Source organism: Lepidochelys kempii, chromosome 23, assembly GCF_965140265.1.
Source record: "Lepidochelys kempii isolate rLepKem1 chromosome 23, rLepKem1.hap2, whole genome shotgun sequence".
NCBI lineage: Eukaryota > Metazoa > Chordata > Testudines > Cheloniidae > Lepidochelys > Lepidochelys kempii.
This window is the reverse complement of record NC_133278.1, coordinates 7,213,241-7,230,562: the sequence shown is the minus strand read 5'-3', so window position 1 is coordinate 7,230,562 and position 17,322 is coordinate 7,213,241. Positions and strand designations below refer to the sequence as shown.

The window sequence follows — 17,322 nt, the reverse complement described above, 5'->3', positions numbered from 1 at the left end:
CGTCCCCTCAGACAGCAGGTGCCTGAAGGCTGCACTCCATCGACCCGTCACTCTGAGCAGGGGATGTGGGGGACTGGCCCTCAAGCTGAGCAATGTGGATGTGCAGGGGGGATCAGGCCATGATGCTGAGCAGTCTGGATGGGGGGACCAGGCCATCATACTGAGCGGTGTGGATTGGGGGGGAGGGGACCAGGCCGTCACGCTGAGCGGTGTGGATTGGGGGGGAGGGGACCAGGCCATCACGCTGAGCGGTGTGGATGGCGTGGGGGACCAGGCCGTCACGCTGAGCGGTGTGGATGGCGTGGGGGAGGGGATCAGGCCGTCACGCTGAGCGGTGTGGATGGCGTGGGGGACCAGGCCGTCACGCTGAGCGGTGTGGATGGCGTGGGGGACCAGGCCGTCACGCTGAGCGGTGTGGATTGGGGGGGAGGGGACCAGGCCGTCACGCTGAGCGGTGTGGATTGGGGGGGAGGGGACCAGGCCATCACGCTGAGCGGTGTGGATTGGGGGGGAGGGGACCAGGCCATCACGCTGAGCGGTGTGGAGTGGAGGGGGAGGGGACCAGGCTGTCACGCTGAGCGGTGTGGAGTGGGGTGGGGATCAGGCCGTCACGCTGAGCGGTGTGGATTCAAGCCTAATTTAATGGTGTCCAGTTTGCAAAATAAAGACTGGGAATGGATGTGTCATTACACAAAGTAAAACTATTTCCCCATGTTTATTTCCCCCCACACACTGTTCCTCACACGTTCTTGTCAACTGATGGACATGGCCCACCTTGATTATCACTACAAAAGGGTTTTTTTCTCTCCTGCTGGTAATAGCTCACCTTAAGTGATCACTCAGGTTACAGTGTGTATGGTAAAATCCATTGTTTCATGTTCTCTGTGTATATAAAATCTCCCTACTGTATTTTCCACTGCATGCATCCAGTGAAGTGGGCTGTAGCTCATGAAAGCTTATGCTCAAATAAATTTGTTAGTCTCTAAGGTGCCACAAGTCCTCCTTTTCTTTTTACCTTTTCAAGTGCTCTGCCAAGGAGTCAGATCCCTGGTGCCGTTCTGCAGATGGGGGCACACTGAGGGGAGTGACTCCCCAGCCGGCCAGAGGCAGAGCTGGGAACCCAGGGCCTCCTCCCATCCCACCGGAAACTCCAGGGCCAGGCTGGAGCCATCAGTCACCCCTGGCATGGGCAGAGCCAGCCCAGGAGCCAAGAGCTTCTTGCAAGGGCCATAGCCCAGGCCAGCCTGATCCCCACAGCCCCCCAGCCTGCCCTGGCGTGAGGCCCGCACACTCACCTGATGCTGAGAGCTCCTCCAGGACATCTGGCATCCCCCGCTTCCTCTTCACGTGCACCCCATATGTGTCTGTAGAGATTGAGGCAGAGGAGGGTGTGGCCTGAACCATGGGAAACTGACACAGGCCTCTGCCCACAGGCTCCCGAAACCTGCCTGGCACCAGCTGGGCACGTGCCTGCTCCACCCTGTGGGGCTGTGACCAGCAGGGGCTGCTCTGGGGCCCCTGACTCCCCTTTCCGTGAGGGGCTGTGACCAGCAGGGGCTGCTCTGTGCCCGCTTGACCCCCCTTTCTCACCCCCGATGTGACTGTGTCCATTGGGGCTGCTCTGGGCCCCCCTGACCCCCCTTTCCCTGAGGGGTTGCGTGCGGCAGGGGCTGCTCTGGGCCCCCTGACCCGCCCTTCCCCCTTGATGTGGCTTTGTCCATTGGGGCTGCTCTGCTCTCCCCCAACCCTCTCCAGAGGGCTATAATCAGCGATGGCTGCTCTGGATGACCCGACCCCTTCTTTCCCTGAGGGGCTGCATATGGCAGGGGCTACTCTGGGCCCCATGAGTCCCCCTTCCCCCGAGGGGCTGTGACTAGTGGGGACTGCTCTGGCCCCTGTTCTCCCACTCCCGCGCAACGGGGCTGTGACTGATGGTGGTTGCTCTGGGCTCCCATGCCCCCCATCCCTCCCAACAAGGCTGTGATTGGTGGGGGCTGCTCTGGTCCCCACCAAGGAGCTGTGAGCAGCAGAAGCTGCTCTGGGGTCTCATGACCCCTTTTCTCCACCAACAGGGCTATGATTGGCAGGGGCTGTGCTGGGCCCCTCTGACCCTCCCTATCCCCGAAGGACTGTGACCAGTCCTCCCCCTCGCCCTCAGGAACTGTGACTGGCAGGGGCGCCACTGGGCCCCCCAACCCCTCTACCCATGAGGGGCTGTGGCTGGCGGGGACTGCTCTGGGCTCCCCTGATGCCCCTTCCCCTGAGGTCCTGCTCTGGGCCCTCCCCTTTCCCCGAAGGGCTGTGAAGGACATTATGGGGTGGCGGTTACCGTGGTCCTTGGGCAGGTAGGTGAAAAGGAAGGGCTCGCTGCAGACGCTGTCTGTCAGGCGCTGCAGATATACCTCCACCTCCACCGGCTCCAGGATGTCCAGGTGCTGGTACGGGGGTGTCTTGAAGACGATGGCTATCTGACGGTGCACGTCGGCCTGCGAGAAGTCCGCCTTGCTCTCCCACGCGTCCCTCCGGAAGACCACGGCAATGTCCTCTGCGGGGGATGCGGGGTGAGGGCTGGGGAGTTGACTGGCAGGCAAGGGGGTGCCCCGGGAGACTGGGTTGGATGGGAGGAGCTGGGGACAGAGCCCCTGAGGGCAGATTGGGGCCCAGATTCAGCTGCTATGGGAGGAGACCCCATGCCCACAAGGTATGGTAGCACAGAGAATTCCCTGCCTACTTGTCTGGCTGCTGGGTTTCACATACTTGCTCAGGGTCACGCTAACCTCCAGGTTTGGAGCAGGGCAGGAATCCTCCTCCCCAGATCAGACTGACAGGACCTTGGGGCATTTCACCTTTCCCGGCTGACAGGTGTAGATCAGCTGGCCACGTCTCATCTCATCAACTCTCTGCCGTGGCAGGGGCCTGAGGGCACCTGGGTCTCTCCAGTCCTCTGCCTGCGGCTGTCAGCACCACAGTGTCCAAGGACTGAAACCCTCTGGTGTAACTATGTCCTTGGATGCTGCACAGGGCAGTTCCATGCAATGCAATGGCCTGTGCGATGCAGGGGTCAGACTGGCTAATCTAATGGGTCCTCCTGGCCTTGAGCTCTACAAACTTCTGAATAAGCATGTGCCCCGCAAAGGCCCCACACCATCACCTCCCCTCGCCTCTCGGTGTAGCAGGGCTCCAGAACCAGCCCATTTGCCCTCCCCCCCAACCCCTTCCCCTTCTACCAGAGCTCCATGCCTCCTCCCACCCCCCATTCTAGCAGACCCCCTCCCACCGCCCCAGTCCGCTAACCCCCTTCCCCTCCGTTACCTTTCTGGACTTTGTCGCAGAGCAGGTAGAGTTCCTCCCCACCCGTGCAGGGCCCGTACTCCTTATTCATCCGGCAGATCCTCAGCTCTGATGTGTTTGTGGATTCTGCACATGCCAAGACTCAGTTCAGCCACCACACAGATCTCCCCACCCTGCTCCGTCCTTCCCCAGCCACATGGGGCCAGCTGGTATCAGGGAGCCACCCCATCCTACCCGCCACCATGCAGGGCTGGCTGGCTGGTACGAGGGACCCTCCCATCCCTCCCCTGCCACACACAGCTGACCAGGCACGGGGGATCCCCGCTCTACTCCTGCCCCACAATGCAGGGCTGGCCGGCAGGAATGAGGCATCCCACCTCCATCCCTGCCCTACCATGCAGGGCTGGCCAGCAGGCATGGGGGACCCGCAGCCTCTGAAAAGGCCAATGGGGCTATGCTGACACTTGTAAAAATTCATTCTGGTTATTTGCCTGACCTGGGTGGCGTCAGCTCTGGGGCCAGGTGGGGGTGCCCTGTGCCAGGGAACAGACATGGTGCTGCTGCCAGGCAAGCACCAGGTTATGCCAGTCACAAATCTGCAGCCATCTCAGTCTTCACATGGTCACTGTTTTGCACCCCGCAGCCACCCAGAGCCTCACAGTGCTGGCAGCCTGCTCTGAATGCCCACAAGAGCCTCCATCAGCCATTGGCAGTGCAGGGCCCATGACACACAGGAGGCGGGCTGCCATTCCTCCAAGCAGAGTGCACTAATGCACACCAGTGGATAGGCTGGCGGCTGTCCACGAATTGGCCTGTAAACCACTCCCGTCTCCTTGTTCAGATCCCCCCAGGAGCCCCCGTCTGCCATAGGGACAGGAGATGGCCAGGGCCACTGGGAACAGATCCTATCCACCGGTTAAATGTGGCGCTAACAATCACTCCCAGCACCTCCACATGTCCCGTCCCTAGTGTGAACTCTCAAGTGCAGACACCATCTCTTCCTACTGGTCCGTATAGGACCAAGCATGGCACCGCTGCAATACCAGCCATGCCCCAAACGGCCCGTCCGGCACAGGGCTGCCCAGTCCCACCAGGGCACCGCTGCAATACCAGCCCGGCCCCAAACGGCCCGTCCAGCACAGGGCTGCCCAGTCCCATCAGGGCACCGCTGCAATACCAGCCCGGTATGTGTGTACCTGGCACACACACCACGACAACACAAACAGCCTACACAGCACTGGACTGCCCAGCCCAGTTCTCTCAGCCAGGGCCCTGGCAGGCTCCAGCCTAGTGACGCTGTTCTCTCACTCAGCCAAGGTAGGCTGAGCTATTGCAGTGAGTCTCCTTTCCCTCAGAAACATCCCCCCCCCCGCAGTCCCCAGCCCAGGCTGGGTGTCCAAACATCAGGGACACAGCTGCAGTTCTGATCCTGCCCTCTGTCCAGCACTCTGTCATCCTAGGGAAAGTGGGCTTGACCACATTCCCTCCTCTGGCATCACCATGGCCCGCTGCATCGCTCCGTTCCACCCTGCCCTGCCCTCCCCTGCCACAGCCCAGCTACCTACTCTTGTCAAAGATGGGCTCAGAGAGGACGGGGTTGAGGTGCCGGATCTGTCCTGAGGGCTCCTGATATGAGGCCTGGAAGCAGATCCTCACCACGTTCATGTCCACCTCCTGGTGATTCTTCAGGGAGCCAGCTGCAGAGAGAGAGCGGGGCATTCAGTATCCTGAGGCTCCAGGAGGAGAGCGCCCCTGCAGAGTTTGGAAAGCCATCCCAGAGCTATACCCCAAGCTGAGGCAAGCCAGCCTGTGTCCAACTCTTGCCAATTCTTTCTGCAGAACATCTCGAAGATCCTGCCTTTCCCATCCCTCCAGAGCTAAAACTCCTTCAGGTTCTCAGCATCACGTGTCCTGAACACCTCAACATCCTTCTCTCCGGCCTTGACACATGCATCCTCGCTCTACACTGTGCTGTGCAGAATGCGGCTGCAAAGCTCATTCTCCCAGCCCATCGCTTTTCCCCCATCACCCCTCTCTTGGCATCCCTCCACCAGCTGCCCCAAAACCAGAAAACAGACCCAGACCTTTACTGGGATGGTGGGGTGCTGCCAAAGGTTTGTACCCCACTTTAGCTCCCTACCAGCTCCCATCACTAAACTGTACAAAAAAGGGTAAGACAGACAAGGTGGTCTGGACCAAGCAGTGCCAGGGGCCTCTCTGTTCGTCGAAGGAGGCTCTAAGCCAGGATCCAGTTCTAGTAAACCCAGACTTTGACGAGCCCTTCCTGGTGTTCACAGATGCCTCAGACACAGGGCTGGGCGTGGTGCTAATGCAAGCCAATGCTATGGGGGAGAGACACACAATTGCATACCTGAGTAAGAAACTACTGCCCCAGAAGCAGAACTATGCTACCATGGAGAAAGAACACCTGGCCGTTGGGTGGGCCCTTAAAAAGCTGCAGCTGTATCTATTTGCATGGCTCTTTACCGTGTATACTGACCACTGTCCTCTAACGTGGCTACATCAAATGGAAAGGGCTAATGCCATGCTTCTGAGCTGGAGTCTGATCCTCCAAGATTATGATAAGGAAGTGATTCATGTTAGTGGGAATGCCAATGTTAGAGCAGATGCTCTGTCACTGAAAGAGGTACCTGAACTTCCCCAGGTCACCGGCCAAAGTGACCCCACTCAGTTCAGTCTCAAAGGGGAAGAGATGGGACAAAGTGGGAATTTTTCACAATGTTTTGTATGAATAGTGGGTAGCCCTATGTGCTGCATAGTTAACTGGGTCGGGGGGAAAGGGTGTTTATTTTTTGCGGAGACACAGAGAACAGGTCATTGGAAAAGGACTGGCTGAAACCAACTCTGTATCAATGGAGAATCCAAAAGGATAATGGCAAATCCAGTCATCAGGGCATTGACACCTAACAACCGGCAACCCAGAGAGAGCTGGATTTCCCGACCTCTCAGCGGGGGAGCTGAGCAGAACCCGCAGCTGGAGAGCAAAGGATGGGGAGGTGGGGGGTAAGAGCCAGCTCTGGAAGGAGCTGGGGCTCTCATCTGGGGACTGACCAAGGAGATCAGACGGGAAGAGAGACAGAGCCTGGCCATGGGGATCACTCCAGCTTGGCTGGGCCTGGGCTGACCAGGCCAGACAATGCTTTAACCTCCATGTCTCTGCAAGAACCTGGGGATGTCCCATGCTGGGCTCCAGGGACCAATAAACCCAACTGTTCTGCCAGGAGTCCCTGCAAATGCTGCTGGGGGTGTCAGTCCCTGCAGTAGGGGGCTGTGGCAGGAGGGCTACGGCCCAGAAGTTCAGTCTCAGAGGCAAGGAGGCTACATGGCTGGCCCTGGAGGATGAGTGAGATCCCTGGGTGGCCTAGCCCACTGACGGGTTCCTCCAGGAGGCTGTTCCAAAGCTGGGGGTGTAGCCCCGATTCTGGGGCTCCGTGACAGCCCTTTAGTCCATTGGAAACAGTGGGGGTGGTTGGGCTGGAGGGAAGTCAGAGTGAGTGCCTGTGTTTGAGGAGAGGGCCCTGGGGGGACTTGGTGGGGGGGGGTGTGTTGGTGGGCTCTGGGGGCAATGGAGTCAGGATGAACACGAGTGTTGGCAGGGGGCTCTGCGGGATTCTGGTGTGTGTGGGGGAGGGGACTTGGGCGGAATCAGGGTGGGTGGGTGCGTGTGGGGACGCAGGGGGACTCAGGCAGGGCAGGGTGGGTGTGTGCATTGGGGAGGGGAACCTGGGGGACTTGCAGGAGCTTGGGGGGGTGCTATGGGTGGGACGTGTTGGGGGAGCAGCTCTGGAAGCTTTGGGGGTGGGGCAGGAGCATGCATTGGGGGTGGCAGCTCTGAGGGTCAGCCTGGGCATGTAAATTGGGGGGCGTGGAGTGTGACACTGCATCCCATATTCATCATAGTAATATTATTAAGATATGATTGTGGCACAATTATGATGCATTTTGTAAAAGTTGGGTCATGTGAGGTGTCATTGGAAAAGTTATGATTTGCTGAATATGATTATCCTATCGGTATGCATGTATCATTTTTGTATCTGAAGTTACAAATATTGACTATGGAACTGTATTTCAAATGGGCTTACTCTGGAAAACACCCACAGCCAGCCTTTCAGGTACAACAATGAAGAAGCCAGACAGTGCTAATGGCCCATCAGCAAAGATAATGGGCTGTGGAATAGCTTAGCCGACCTGTAAACATTTCGGCCAGCTTGTAAGTAATGGCTGCTATGACTCTGCAAGGGCATGTGACCAGATCACATGACTCTGAACTCCATTTTGGGTACCTGTATTTTTCCACAAACTAGTCTGGGAACCAAGTTTGAAACAAAGGGTACCCACCATTTGGAAAAGCTATATAAGGCAGGGAGTGACGTCATCTGGCATTCTTTACCCCCCCACAACTCAACACCTGAGAGAAGCTCCGAAAGAAAAGGACTTGGAACGGGGTGGGGAGGCCAAGCTGCAAAGCAAGCGCTGCTTGTGCCTTGAGAATCTGCAGCCGGCTTATCACCAGTCAGGGTGAGAAACTGCTACTTCATTTCCGATCTGTCCAGTATCTTAGGCTTCCTTTGGGGTTTCGTTTACTTACTAGGTAATCTGCTTTGATTTGTTTGCTATCACTTAAAATCTATCTTTTTGTAGTTAATAAGCTTGCTTTTGCTTTATCTAAGCCAGTGTACCTTTGAGTGAAATGTCTGGGGAACAATCTCAGCTTGGTTAACACGAGCGTATTGTGCATACCCTTCCCACAGGGAGGGGAGGGCAAACTTTATGAGCTTACGTTGTACACATCCCTGTGCAGTGCAAGACGGTACAATCTGGGGTTTATACTCCAGCAAGGGTGCAGGGTGGAGAAGCTGGGAAACTGGCTGCTGTTTCCTGCCTGTCCTTGAGTAAGGCACTCAGGTCAGTCAGTTGGGGTGTGTGGCGCCACCTGCTGTCACATTGGGTGACTACAGGGCCTGAAGAGGCGGTGAGTCACCAACAGAGCCGTGTAGGAAAGGGCAGTCAAGCCGGAGGGGTTAAAAGGGTGCAATGGTTCCCATGGCTCCCAAACTGCACCCCAGGGGTGACAACCCGTCACACCCTGACCCAGTACCTGACCCATCTAACTCCACAATGGAGTTGCCTGGCTAGCGGGGGGGGCAGGGCTCCTTGGGGCCACGCACCTTTGAATGGATCGATCCCTAGCTGCAGCTTCTTCTCTATGGCTGCCTCGATCTCTTTCTTCTTCACGCACTGGATGCCAAGGTTGTTAAAACTGCCGGGAACCAAAGGAGAGACGTGTTGGAGACGCTGCGGGCAAGGCTGGGGCTAAGGCCATGGCCAGACACCGTGGCCCACGCAACGCTTTGCCAGGGGCCATGTGAGAGGAACCCCACCTCTGCACAGGAAGTGCCATCACCTGGGACCACAAAGCAAAGCAGCCCTTCCATCGGGGTCAGGAGATTGATATGACCCTGCTTCTCTTAGGCTCTCACTTATGGAGCCCAGAGCCTGCCAGGCCTGCAAGGGAGTGGCCTGCACCTTAACAAAGACAGAGGCTTGCGGATGTCTGTCGTCCCCCGCCCCCGGGGTATGGGAAATGGAATATGGGATTTCTGTTGGGGATTCAACTAATTGTGGTTTTTGTAATAGAGCAGCCCCAAGGATGGGTATTATTGAGCGAGAAAAGTCTGAAGTGAAGTTATTGGATTACCGGAGGGGGAAACTGAAGCAGGTGCACTTGTGTCATGGCCTGCCACAAGAGGATGCTCTGGGTGTGGCTGCCCTAGGACAAGGCCACTCTTGCCCCAGAATCAGAGCATCCACCCCGAGGAGGGACATGCCTGCATGGCAGTGCCAATGGTCCTCACAGTGCTCTTGTGGGCACATGGCTCACTGAGTTCTGAGCAGTCCTCATGTGGCTTCTCCGGTGTCATGTCAGGGTACCTCACTTTGGCTTAGCTTGAACAGATGCCTAATTAACTTCCTCTGAAGCAAATGAAGTCTCCCCCCAAGCTCCAGGGCAATTTGCTAGAGCAGGCATTCTCAACCTTTATCTTTCTGAGCCCCCCCAACACGCTATAAAAACTCCGTGGCCCACCTGCGCCGCACCGACTGGTTTCCTGCAGATAAAAGCCAGGACTGGCATTAGGGGGTACAAGCAGGGCCATTGCCAGGGGCCCCATGCCACAGGGTGGTGCCCTGTGGCATGTGGCCCTGGGTGGTGGGGTTCAAGGCCCCAGGCTTCAGTCCCATGTGGTGAGGCTTTGGCTTTCTGCCCTGGCCCCAAACAAGTCTGACACTGGCCCTGCTTGGCAGACCCCCTGAAACCTGCTCATGATCCCCCAGGGGCTCCTGGACTCCTGGTTGAGAACTGCTGTGCTAGGGGTCGGTTTTCCCATGTGGTGAGGGCGGGGCAACATGGTGGGCTCTGGGGCAGGGAGAGGACTGTTCTGTCACCAGACCAGGACAATGGCAGAAGCTATAGGGTGGGGAGATCTCACCTCAGCTGACCCATTGGCCGCAATCAGGTTACCGAGCTGCTTAGGGGCAGCAATGTCTATTCATGGAGGATAGGTCCATCAATGGCTATTAGCCAAGATGGGCTGGGATGGTGTCTCTAGCCTCTGTTTGCCAGAAGCTGGGAATGGGGAACAGGGAATGGATCACTTGATGATTACGTGGTCTGTTTATTCGCTCTGGGGCACCTGCCATTGGCCACTATCGGAAGACAGGATACTGGAATAGATGGTGTGACAAAGTGGGGTTTTCCTCCTTATTATGTTGCATGTGAGCCTATGTGAGTCTTAGTGTTTTGCATGAATACTGTGTGTGCCTCAGTTTCCCTGTGTATCGCACCTATGCCTAGGTGGTGGGAATAAGGGTGTGTGACTTTTGCTGAGACCCTCGGGGCCAGGTGAAGAGGCTCCAGATGCCTGCACATAAGTGATGGCCGATGCCCTTCGTAACCTGAGACCCAGGTGGGGGACGTGACCAGGTGACACTTTGCCCGGAAAGCGAGACAAAGACCGAAGGAGGGGCAATGGGTGTGTCAGAGGTGGGGGGGTCTCTGGAAGCTGGGCAGTCTCCTGTTTAGGACTCAGAGAGGGGAGTCCAGGACGTCCAGCCTGGGGTCCCCCCCCCCAAGATGGACTTTGCTGAAAGTCACTGATTTCTGTGCTAACAAGCTCTGTTCTATGCTGTGTTCCTGTTGACTAATAAACCTTCTGTTTTACATGCTGGCTGAGAGTCACTGCTGACTGTGGAGTGGGGGTGCAGGGCCCTCTGGCTTCCTCAGGGGTCCTGTCCAGGTGGACCCGCCAAGGAGGAGTGTATGGTGTGAACAGGGATGCTGAATGCTCCGAGGTCAGACCAGGAAGGCTATAGTTGAGGGGGCTTCTTTGCCCTGGACAGTGTGCCCTGAGGGAGTCACACTACCCAGAGTCCTGGCTGACTTCATACAGAACAGTTCCAGAGCATCAGACCTGTGACTCCGTCATAGAAGGACCTTTGGTCTGAGCCAGGTATGGCCATTCTTACGTGGAAGTAACTGAGAGGCTTGGAACGGTTCAGTTGATGTGGCCTGAGATGTCCCACTTTGCCCCAAGGGGACACTGGGTGCTGATCACATGGTGGGGGAGATCATGGAGGGAGCACTCGGGGGAGTAACCGCCACCCTGAAACCACCTCTGCGTGCGTTCCTCAAAGCCCCTCAGCCTCGCAGAGAGGACGAGGGGGAGCGCAGTGTCCAGCTGCGAGCGGCAGGCCCTGCCCCCACGTGAGCTCTGTCAGCACCAGTTCACAGCTGGGTCTCAGCCATGCACGGAGAGGAGCTGCCATGCCCGCTGCACTGCATGTGGGGCCGCAGCAGCACCCCCGGCGACGGCCCTGGAGTCCCTGTGCCGAGCAGGGAGCTGGTACCTGTGTTTGGGGTTGGCCTGGGGCCTCAGGGTGACCTCACAGAGCCCATTGTTGCAGTCTTTCCCCACGAGACTGTGAGGGTGGATGCGGTAGGGCCAGTCCTTCCACACCAGGCACGCAATCACCTTCACCTCAGGGATCTTCTGGCAGTTCAGCAGCTGGGGAAAGAGCAAGAGATCAGAGCCAAGGCCACGCTGGGAATCCCCCGCCACGCCATGGGGGTGAGTGAAGCCAGAGCCTGGTCTATGTGTAATTAACCTGCCCAGTAAATTGCCCACCCCTCTCCACAGGGAGCAGGGCTCAAGGCACGGCTGCTCCCTTCAGCGGCTCAGAGCCCGCAAGCGACCCTGCGCCCGCTGGGCTGCCCAGCTCCACTTTCCAGCCATGGATCCTGACTGCCACAGCGTGAAATGGCAATAAAACCCACAGAGATAACCCGAGGGCAGGGCCTGGCCACTGGGAGCGAAGGGCCCTGGATGGCCACCACCAGCTGCGGTGCTAGGCCGGCCAGGACTGCGCAGAGAGAGGCAGGGTTTGGCAGTCACCGGGCCCTTCCAAGCCCAAAGGTGCTGGCGTGCTACAGCATGGGCACTCAGCAGGAGCGACCAGGGCCCTTGGTAGCCCTCCCCTCCCCCGCCCCCCAACCTCGGTGGGGCGCCAAGAACCAGGAAGAGAGCGAGGGGAGTGGGGCAGGTCCCCGGTCCCCGCCTCTCCTGTGAGGGGGGCACTAACGGACAGATAGAGGAACAGTCGGCCCCGCCACACAAGGCGCAGGCAGCCCAAGGCTGGCCCTGACCCTCCCCCAGCCCCTTTCCCTGCTGTGAGGAGACTGGCCCCTGCTCCTCCCCCACACTCACCTCGATGGCTGGCAGGGTCTTGCTGGCCTCCGTGCTGCTCTCGCCCAGGATGCTGCCTGCTGACCTGCCCTCGCACTCGTAGCGGAAGCGCATCCCCCGCTGCTTCGGCTGCTCAGTGATCACCAGCCTGGGAGGCTCCAGCATGTCTTCCAACTGCTCCTTTGGCGAGCGCATGGGCGAAGGCCACTTGGGCCGGCTGGCAGGGGGTGGAGTCGTCCCCCTGGGCACCAGCCTGGGCGTCAGCTGCAGGCTACTGAGGCTCTGCGAGAGCAGGGGAGACTGAGAGTCCAGTGGCAGGACATGAGCCACAGCGGGATGGGAGCTTCCAAAGGAGGGCAAGCCGCCTTGCAGTGGGCTAGGTCCTGTCGGCTCCATTAGCCTCAGCATCCCAGAGGGAACGGCTGGGTTTGAACCCCTGGGCACCAGCTTGGCCGTGCCCTTGGCAGATGCCTTGGAGAGGAAGGGCAGGGCTTGTGGCTGGAATCCATCCTCCTTAATTAACTCTTCGATGATTTCTGCAGGACGGGGACAGAGCCAGAGGGTGAGACAGGGGACAGGCTGGCCTCCTGCTAGGAACGGGCTGGAGGAGAGCCATGGTGGGCCAACCTCCACCCTCACTAGTGCCCTAGCAAGACCCAGGGAAAGGGCAGGCCTAAACTGATCTTGTTCTGAATGCCCAGTCTCCATGTGCACACACAGGAAGAGGCTCGAGCCTCCGAGAGGATCCATGCACCACTGCAGGGCCACCACTGGGCCAGCCCAGGCAAACAAGGCAGCAGATCCCCAGGCAAGGGCTGGAGGATTCAGAGGTTTGTACTGCGAGCTTTCTCCCTTTAACTGACTCTGTACGCGTGCGCGAGTCAGTGGACATACATGGGTGATACCAAAAAGCAATGGGCCCAATTCGTCACTGCCCTGCAGGGCCTGCACCAGCCACACCAGGGCAAAGTGCTCCTGCTCTGCTCTGAGAGTGTTTCACACCCACTTTCACAGAGACCAAGAGTGTGAGGCCAGAAGGGACCATCCTGCACATCCAGTCTGACCTCCCATGTAACACGGGCTACAGGGCTTCCCTGAATTCATTCCTGTTCGAGCTAGAGCAGGTCTCTCTGAAACACCCCAGTCCTGACTGAAGAATAACACTTGGTCACATTACACTGAAGTCAGCAACTGCTCACGTGCCAAGCAGCAGGAAATCTGGCCAAGGTACTTCACAGCACTTGCCTAGGCATCCCTGCCCCTCACTCACCTCACACATTAGGTCGGCCCGCCCTACCCACAGCCCTGATGCCCAGGTGGCTCACTCGATGGGCCTTGCTCTCCCTGCAGCTGTGGTGCTCAGGCACCTCGCCCAGTGGGCCCACCCTCCCCACAGCCCTAGCGTGCAGGCATCTCACCTGATCAGCCCGCCCTCCACGCAGTCCTGGTGCCCAGGTGCCTCACCTGATGGGCCCACCCTCCCCACAGCCCTATTGCCCAGATGCTTTACCAACTAGGTCTGCCAGGCCACAGCCCTAGCACCCAGGTCCCTCACCCAATCAGCTGGCCTGCCCACCCCATGGCCCTGACAGTCAGGCACCTCCTCCCACTAGAACTGCCCGCCCAACCTCCCTGCAGCCCTAGCACCCTGGGCGCCTTGTAGTCTCTGGCCTGTGGTATACAGGAGGTCAGACTACACGATCTCAGTGGTTCCTTCTGAGCTTGGAATCTATGAAAAAGGTCTCTGTCACACCAGTTCAGGTAAAGGTGTGACGCCGTATCAGGTTAGAGACATCAGCGCAACTCTGTGTGCAGACCCTCTTCCACCCTCAGTCTGAACATGGCAGGCATCAGTGCAAGCTAAACCAGGTGGAACCTGACATAAGTGTCCCCACACAAACACTGCACTTTGTGGCATGCTTTCAGCTAAACTGGTGCAACTCTGCATATGGACCTGGTCTTCCTGAGAAGCATCAGCCTAAGAGAGCGTAAGGAGAGAACGACGCCAGACCTTCCACTCTGCTTTACCACTAGGTCAGAGCCCCCATTCAAGGGACATTACTAACTCCCTTTTTTTTAAACTAACCAATTAATTTTTTTAAGTCCTAACCCAGTTTCTCACAGAGCCCCCTTAATTGTGGGTCCCACTTTAAAGAGACAGCCTGTGCCATGGTAAGAACTGCCTCTTCTCTCTCATGAGCACAAAGCTGGTATTTGCTCAGGGCAGTGGCTTTTTGGCTACAAACATCGTACCATGGCCAGAAAGCTAGCTGAGGAGCCAGGAGTGGAGGTGAATGCCAAGCATTCTTAACGTACTTGTTTGCTTCTCAATATTCCAGGACGTCCCACTGTTTTCCTAGAAGTTGGATGTATGGAATGGTAACTCTTCTCAGCTTGTGTGAGCTTTGTACCACGCTCACTGTTCTCCCGGCCGCCAGGCCCCTCGGCAGTTTGGAAAGAGTGCAGGTGGATCCCTGGAATGCTGCAGGAGGCATGCCTGCAAGCTGTTGGCTTGTATGTGGTCCCATTTCCCAGGTATTCCCTTACCTGCTCTTTGGGCCCAAATGCTGAAGCTCTGGAATTGACTTCATGGGGAGGGTGCATGAGGAAGGACTGCAGGATTTGTCTTGCATTGCCCCTCCCTCTGCAGACCACACTTACATGATATCTGCCCCCTTTGCTCCAGCCAGGGTCCTATGCACAGGGTCTGCACTCGCATGTGCCTAGAGTGCTTGCACTTACCTGAGGTTGCTGTACCCCCATTTCCCAGCGTCCACTCACCTAATTCATCTGCAAAGGAAAGAGAAAGCAAGAGTGTTTCTAATTCAGATGTTTAAACGTTTACGTCTCAAACCAGCCCCTCCCCACACTGGAGGGGCTGAATAAAGGCTGCCACCCACTCAGCTGGAGACATACAACAGCAGAGCCCAGAGAAAGTGCATGAGCACTGTGGTGGTCCCTATGCTGGGGGACACTCCGACTTCAAGGGGCTCCAGGGAGATGGGAGCAATGGGGCAGTTTCAGCTCTGTGGGATTGCTGGCACCACTAAGCCTGCAGTGAAAGTACAAACTGAGCCTTTAACCAGCAAGAGCTGCCCCCTCCCCCAGGAAACAGAGAGCTGAGCAGCAGGTGCCAACGCAGATGAGAGGAATGGGGGGTGGGGGGAGGTGTCCATGCCAGGCTGCAGAGATACTACCTTAGCTAGAGAGCTGCACAAGGGACAGTGCTGAAGTCCAGAACTCCTGCAACTGTGCAAGATTCTCCCCGCTGCGGGGGAGTGGGAGAAAATGTAGGGACACGACTGAAATGCATGATTTCCACAAGCCCCTTGGGAGATCAGGGTAGGGAGTGAGATAATGCTGTCAAGGGAGGGAGAGCAGCACCAACAGGCCCAAGCCAGGCATGGCGGAAGGAGACTACAGACGTGGGAGTGGGGAGGCTGTACAGTTGGCATAAATGAGCACAGGCCCAGGAGCCTGGATTCCTGGGTTTTAACTTGGCTTTGCCACCGTGCCCCCACCATCCCTCACCACATGGTCTGGCCTCTCTGTGCCTCAGTTTACCCATCTGTAAAATGGGGGCAATGATGCTGCCCATGCGATGGGGCTGCTGGACAGATTCATGCTCTCGTTCCTGTACCATACCCGGACCGTGGACAGTGCTAGCCAAGGCAGAAGCATTATCAGTTTTAGCAGGGAAGGGGGTTACCTTCATCTGAGATTGCAGCTCCCTTACCAGAGGCCTGTGCTGTATGTGCCATGACCAGGCCGGGGTCTGGAAGAGCAGCACCTAAAAAGACAAGACACATTATTACCCCATCAATCAACAGCAACCAGCCTTATGCCCCGCCCACTGCCACCCCACACAGCACCTGGCAGGGGAATCAGCAGGTGGCTCCTGCTGATTGTGGCTGTGGCAGGTGCTTAGGGAGATCCCAGAAAGATTGAGCTCTGCAAGCGCCTGGCCCAGAAGGCGGCGACACCCCCCCAAGCTCCAGCTGTGAGCAGAGACAGCAAGGAGAGACCCTAACCCCAGCCAAGCACCAACTCAGAGAGCCCAGCGCTCGGGAGCGGGTCCCGGGCGCCAGGCAGAGCGGGCGAGGGCCTAAGCCAGGCCGGTGCCACCAAGCAGCGATTGAAGGGTCCCAGATGCTCACACGAGGGAGGCTGCGCTGGACGGCAAAGCCGCAGGCACCGTCTCAAGCGCCCTCCCCATCCCCCGGGCTCGCCCCCGCGCCTTCCCCATCCCCCGGGGGCGCCTGCCGCAGGCCCCTCTCGCTCCCAGGGGTCGCTCGCCCCCCCCCCCGGCCTCAGGGTCCCCCTGGGCCAAGCTGCAATCCCCCCCCCGACCCTCCCTAACGCTGGCAGGAGCCGCCCCTGCCCCGGAGAGCGGCCCCGCGGCTCCGTGCCCCGCGCCTGCAGCGCCGGCCCCTCACCCCGCGGGAGAGCCAGCTCCTCCGGCCGCGGCTGCCGTCCCCTGGTGTCCCGCATGGCGGGGCCTGGCGCTCGGCTCCCCGCGCTGGGCTCGCTCCCCCAAAGCCCCAGTCAGGGAGGCAGCGAGGAGGCGACGGCTCTGGAATTCCCCAGCTCCGCCGGCGGCCGCCGCCCCATTGGCTACGGGCCCTGGTGAGCTCATCCCCGTAAAACGGGAAAGCCCCGCGCTGGGCAAGGCGGCCCGCTCCGGCTGGGCTCGGCCAGTGCCCGGGCACCCCCTGCCCCGCCAGCCTAGCGCCCGCTGCCCGCGCCCCCTGCCCGGCGGGACCAGCGGCCCGCGGGCGGGAGGCAGCTCGGGCCGAACCTGGCCTTACCCGCCAGCGCTCTCGCCGGCCCAGGGCCCTCTGGCCGCGGCCCTCACGCCGGGGCCGCCGCCGGGGCCACCCGCATCTCGCCTCCCTGCCCGCAGCTCCCGGCTCGGCAGCGCTTCCGGCCACCTGCAGAGGCAGGGAAGGGCCGGGCGGGGGGCGCCGACTCCCCCGCCCCAGCCACCCGACAGCTCTTCCCCGGCCGCCGGAAGCTGGGCCCGCGTCTCGGCCAGAGGGGACAGACACGTGGTGGCCGGGCCCGGAGCGCGGGGGGCCCGCGGAGCTGGGCCGGGGACAGGGGGCCCGGGCTGGCCGTGGGTGTGGCGAGCACCCAGAGCAGCCCCAAGCCCAGGGCCGGGCAGCGCCCGCCGTTTGTGTCTCAGTCCCCTGCGAGGCTTTTCTGATCTCACCGCCCTGGGGGAGCCCGTTGGTGAGTTACTGGCAGGGCTCGGGGGCCCAGCTTTATT

At 59.0% G+C, this 17,322-nt stretch overlaps 1 protein-coding gene across 6 annotated transcripts in view; it reads right to left on the bottom strand.

Moving 5' to 3' along the window:
- RELB (RELB proto-oncogene, NF-kB subunit) overlaps positions 1-17,322 on the bottom strand; it is a 20,950-nt gene extending 3,628 nt beyond the window's left edge. Inside the window, exons 1-10 of one of the 6 annotated variants that reach the window (XM_073322286.1) lie at positions 16,862-17,322; positions 15,763-15,843; positions 14,796-14,843; positions 12,075-12,589; positions 11,218-11,375; positions 8,481-8,572; positions 4,857-4,988; positions 3,313-3,417; positions 2,330-2,545; positions 1,296-1,364 (exon numbers count right to left, since the gene is read on the bottom strand). In XM_073322286.1, coding sequence (XP_073178387.1) covers positions 1,296-1,364; positions 2,330-2,545; positions 3,313-3,417; positions 4,857-4,988; positions 8,481-8,572; positions 11,218-11,375; positions 12,075-12,589; positions 14,796-14,843; positions 15,763-15,814 — 1,387 coding nt within the window. In that variant the 5' untranslated portion in view covers positions 15,815-15,843; positions 16,862-17,322. Of the gene's footprint in view, positions 1-1,295; positions 1,365-2,329; positions 2,546-3,312; positions 3,418-4,856; positions 4,989-8,480; positions 8,573-11,217; positions 11,376-12,074; positions 14,640-14,795; positions 14,844-15,762; positions 15,844-16,489; positions 16,793-16,861 lie in introns of those variants that run through there. The other 5 variants (XM_073322287.1, XM_073322284.1, XM_073322285.1 and 2 more) reach the window with 5 other exon arrangements.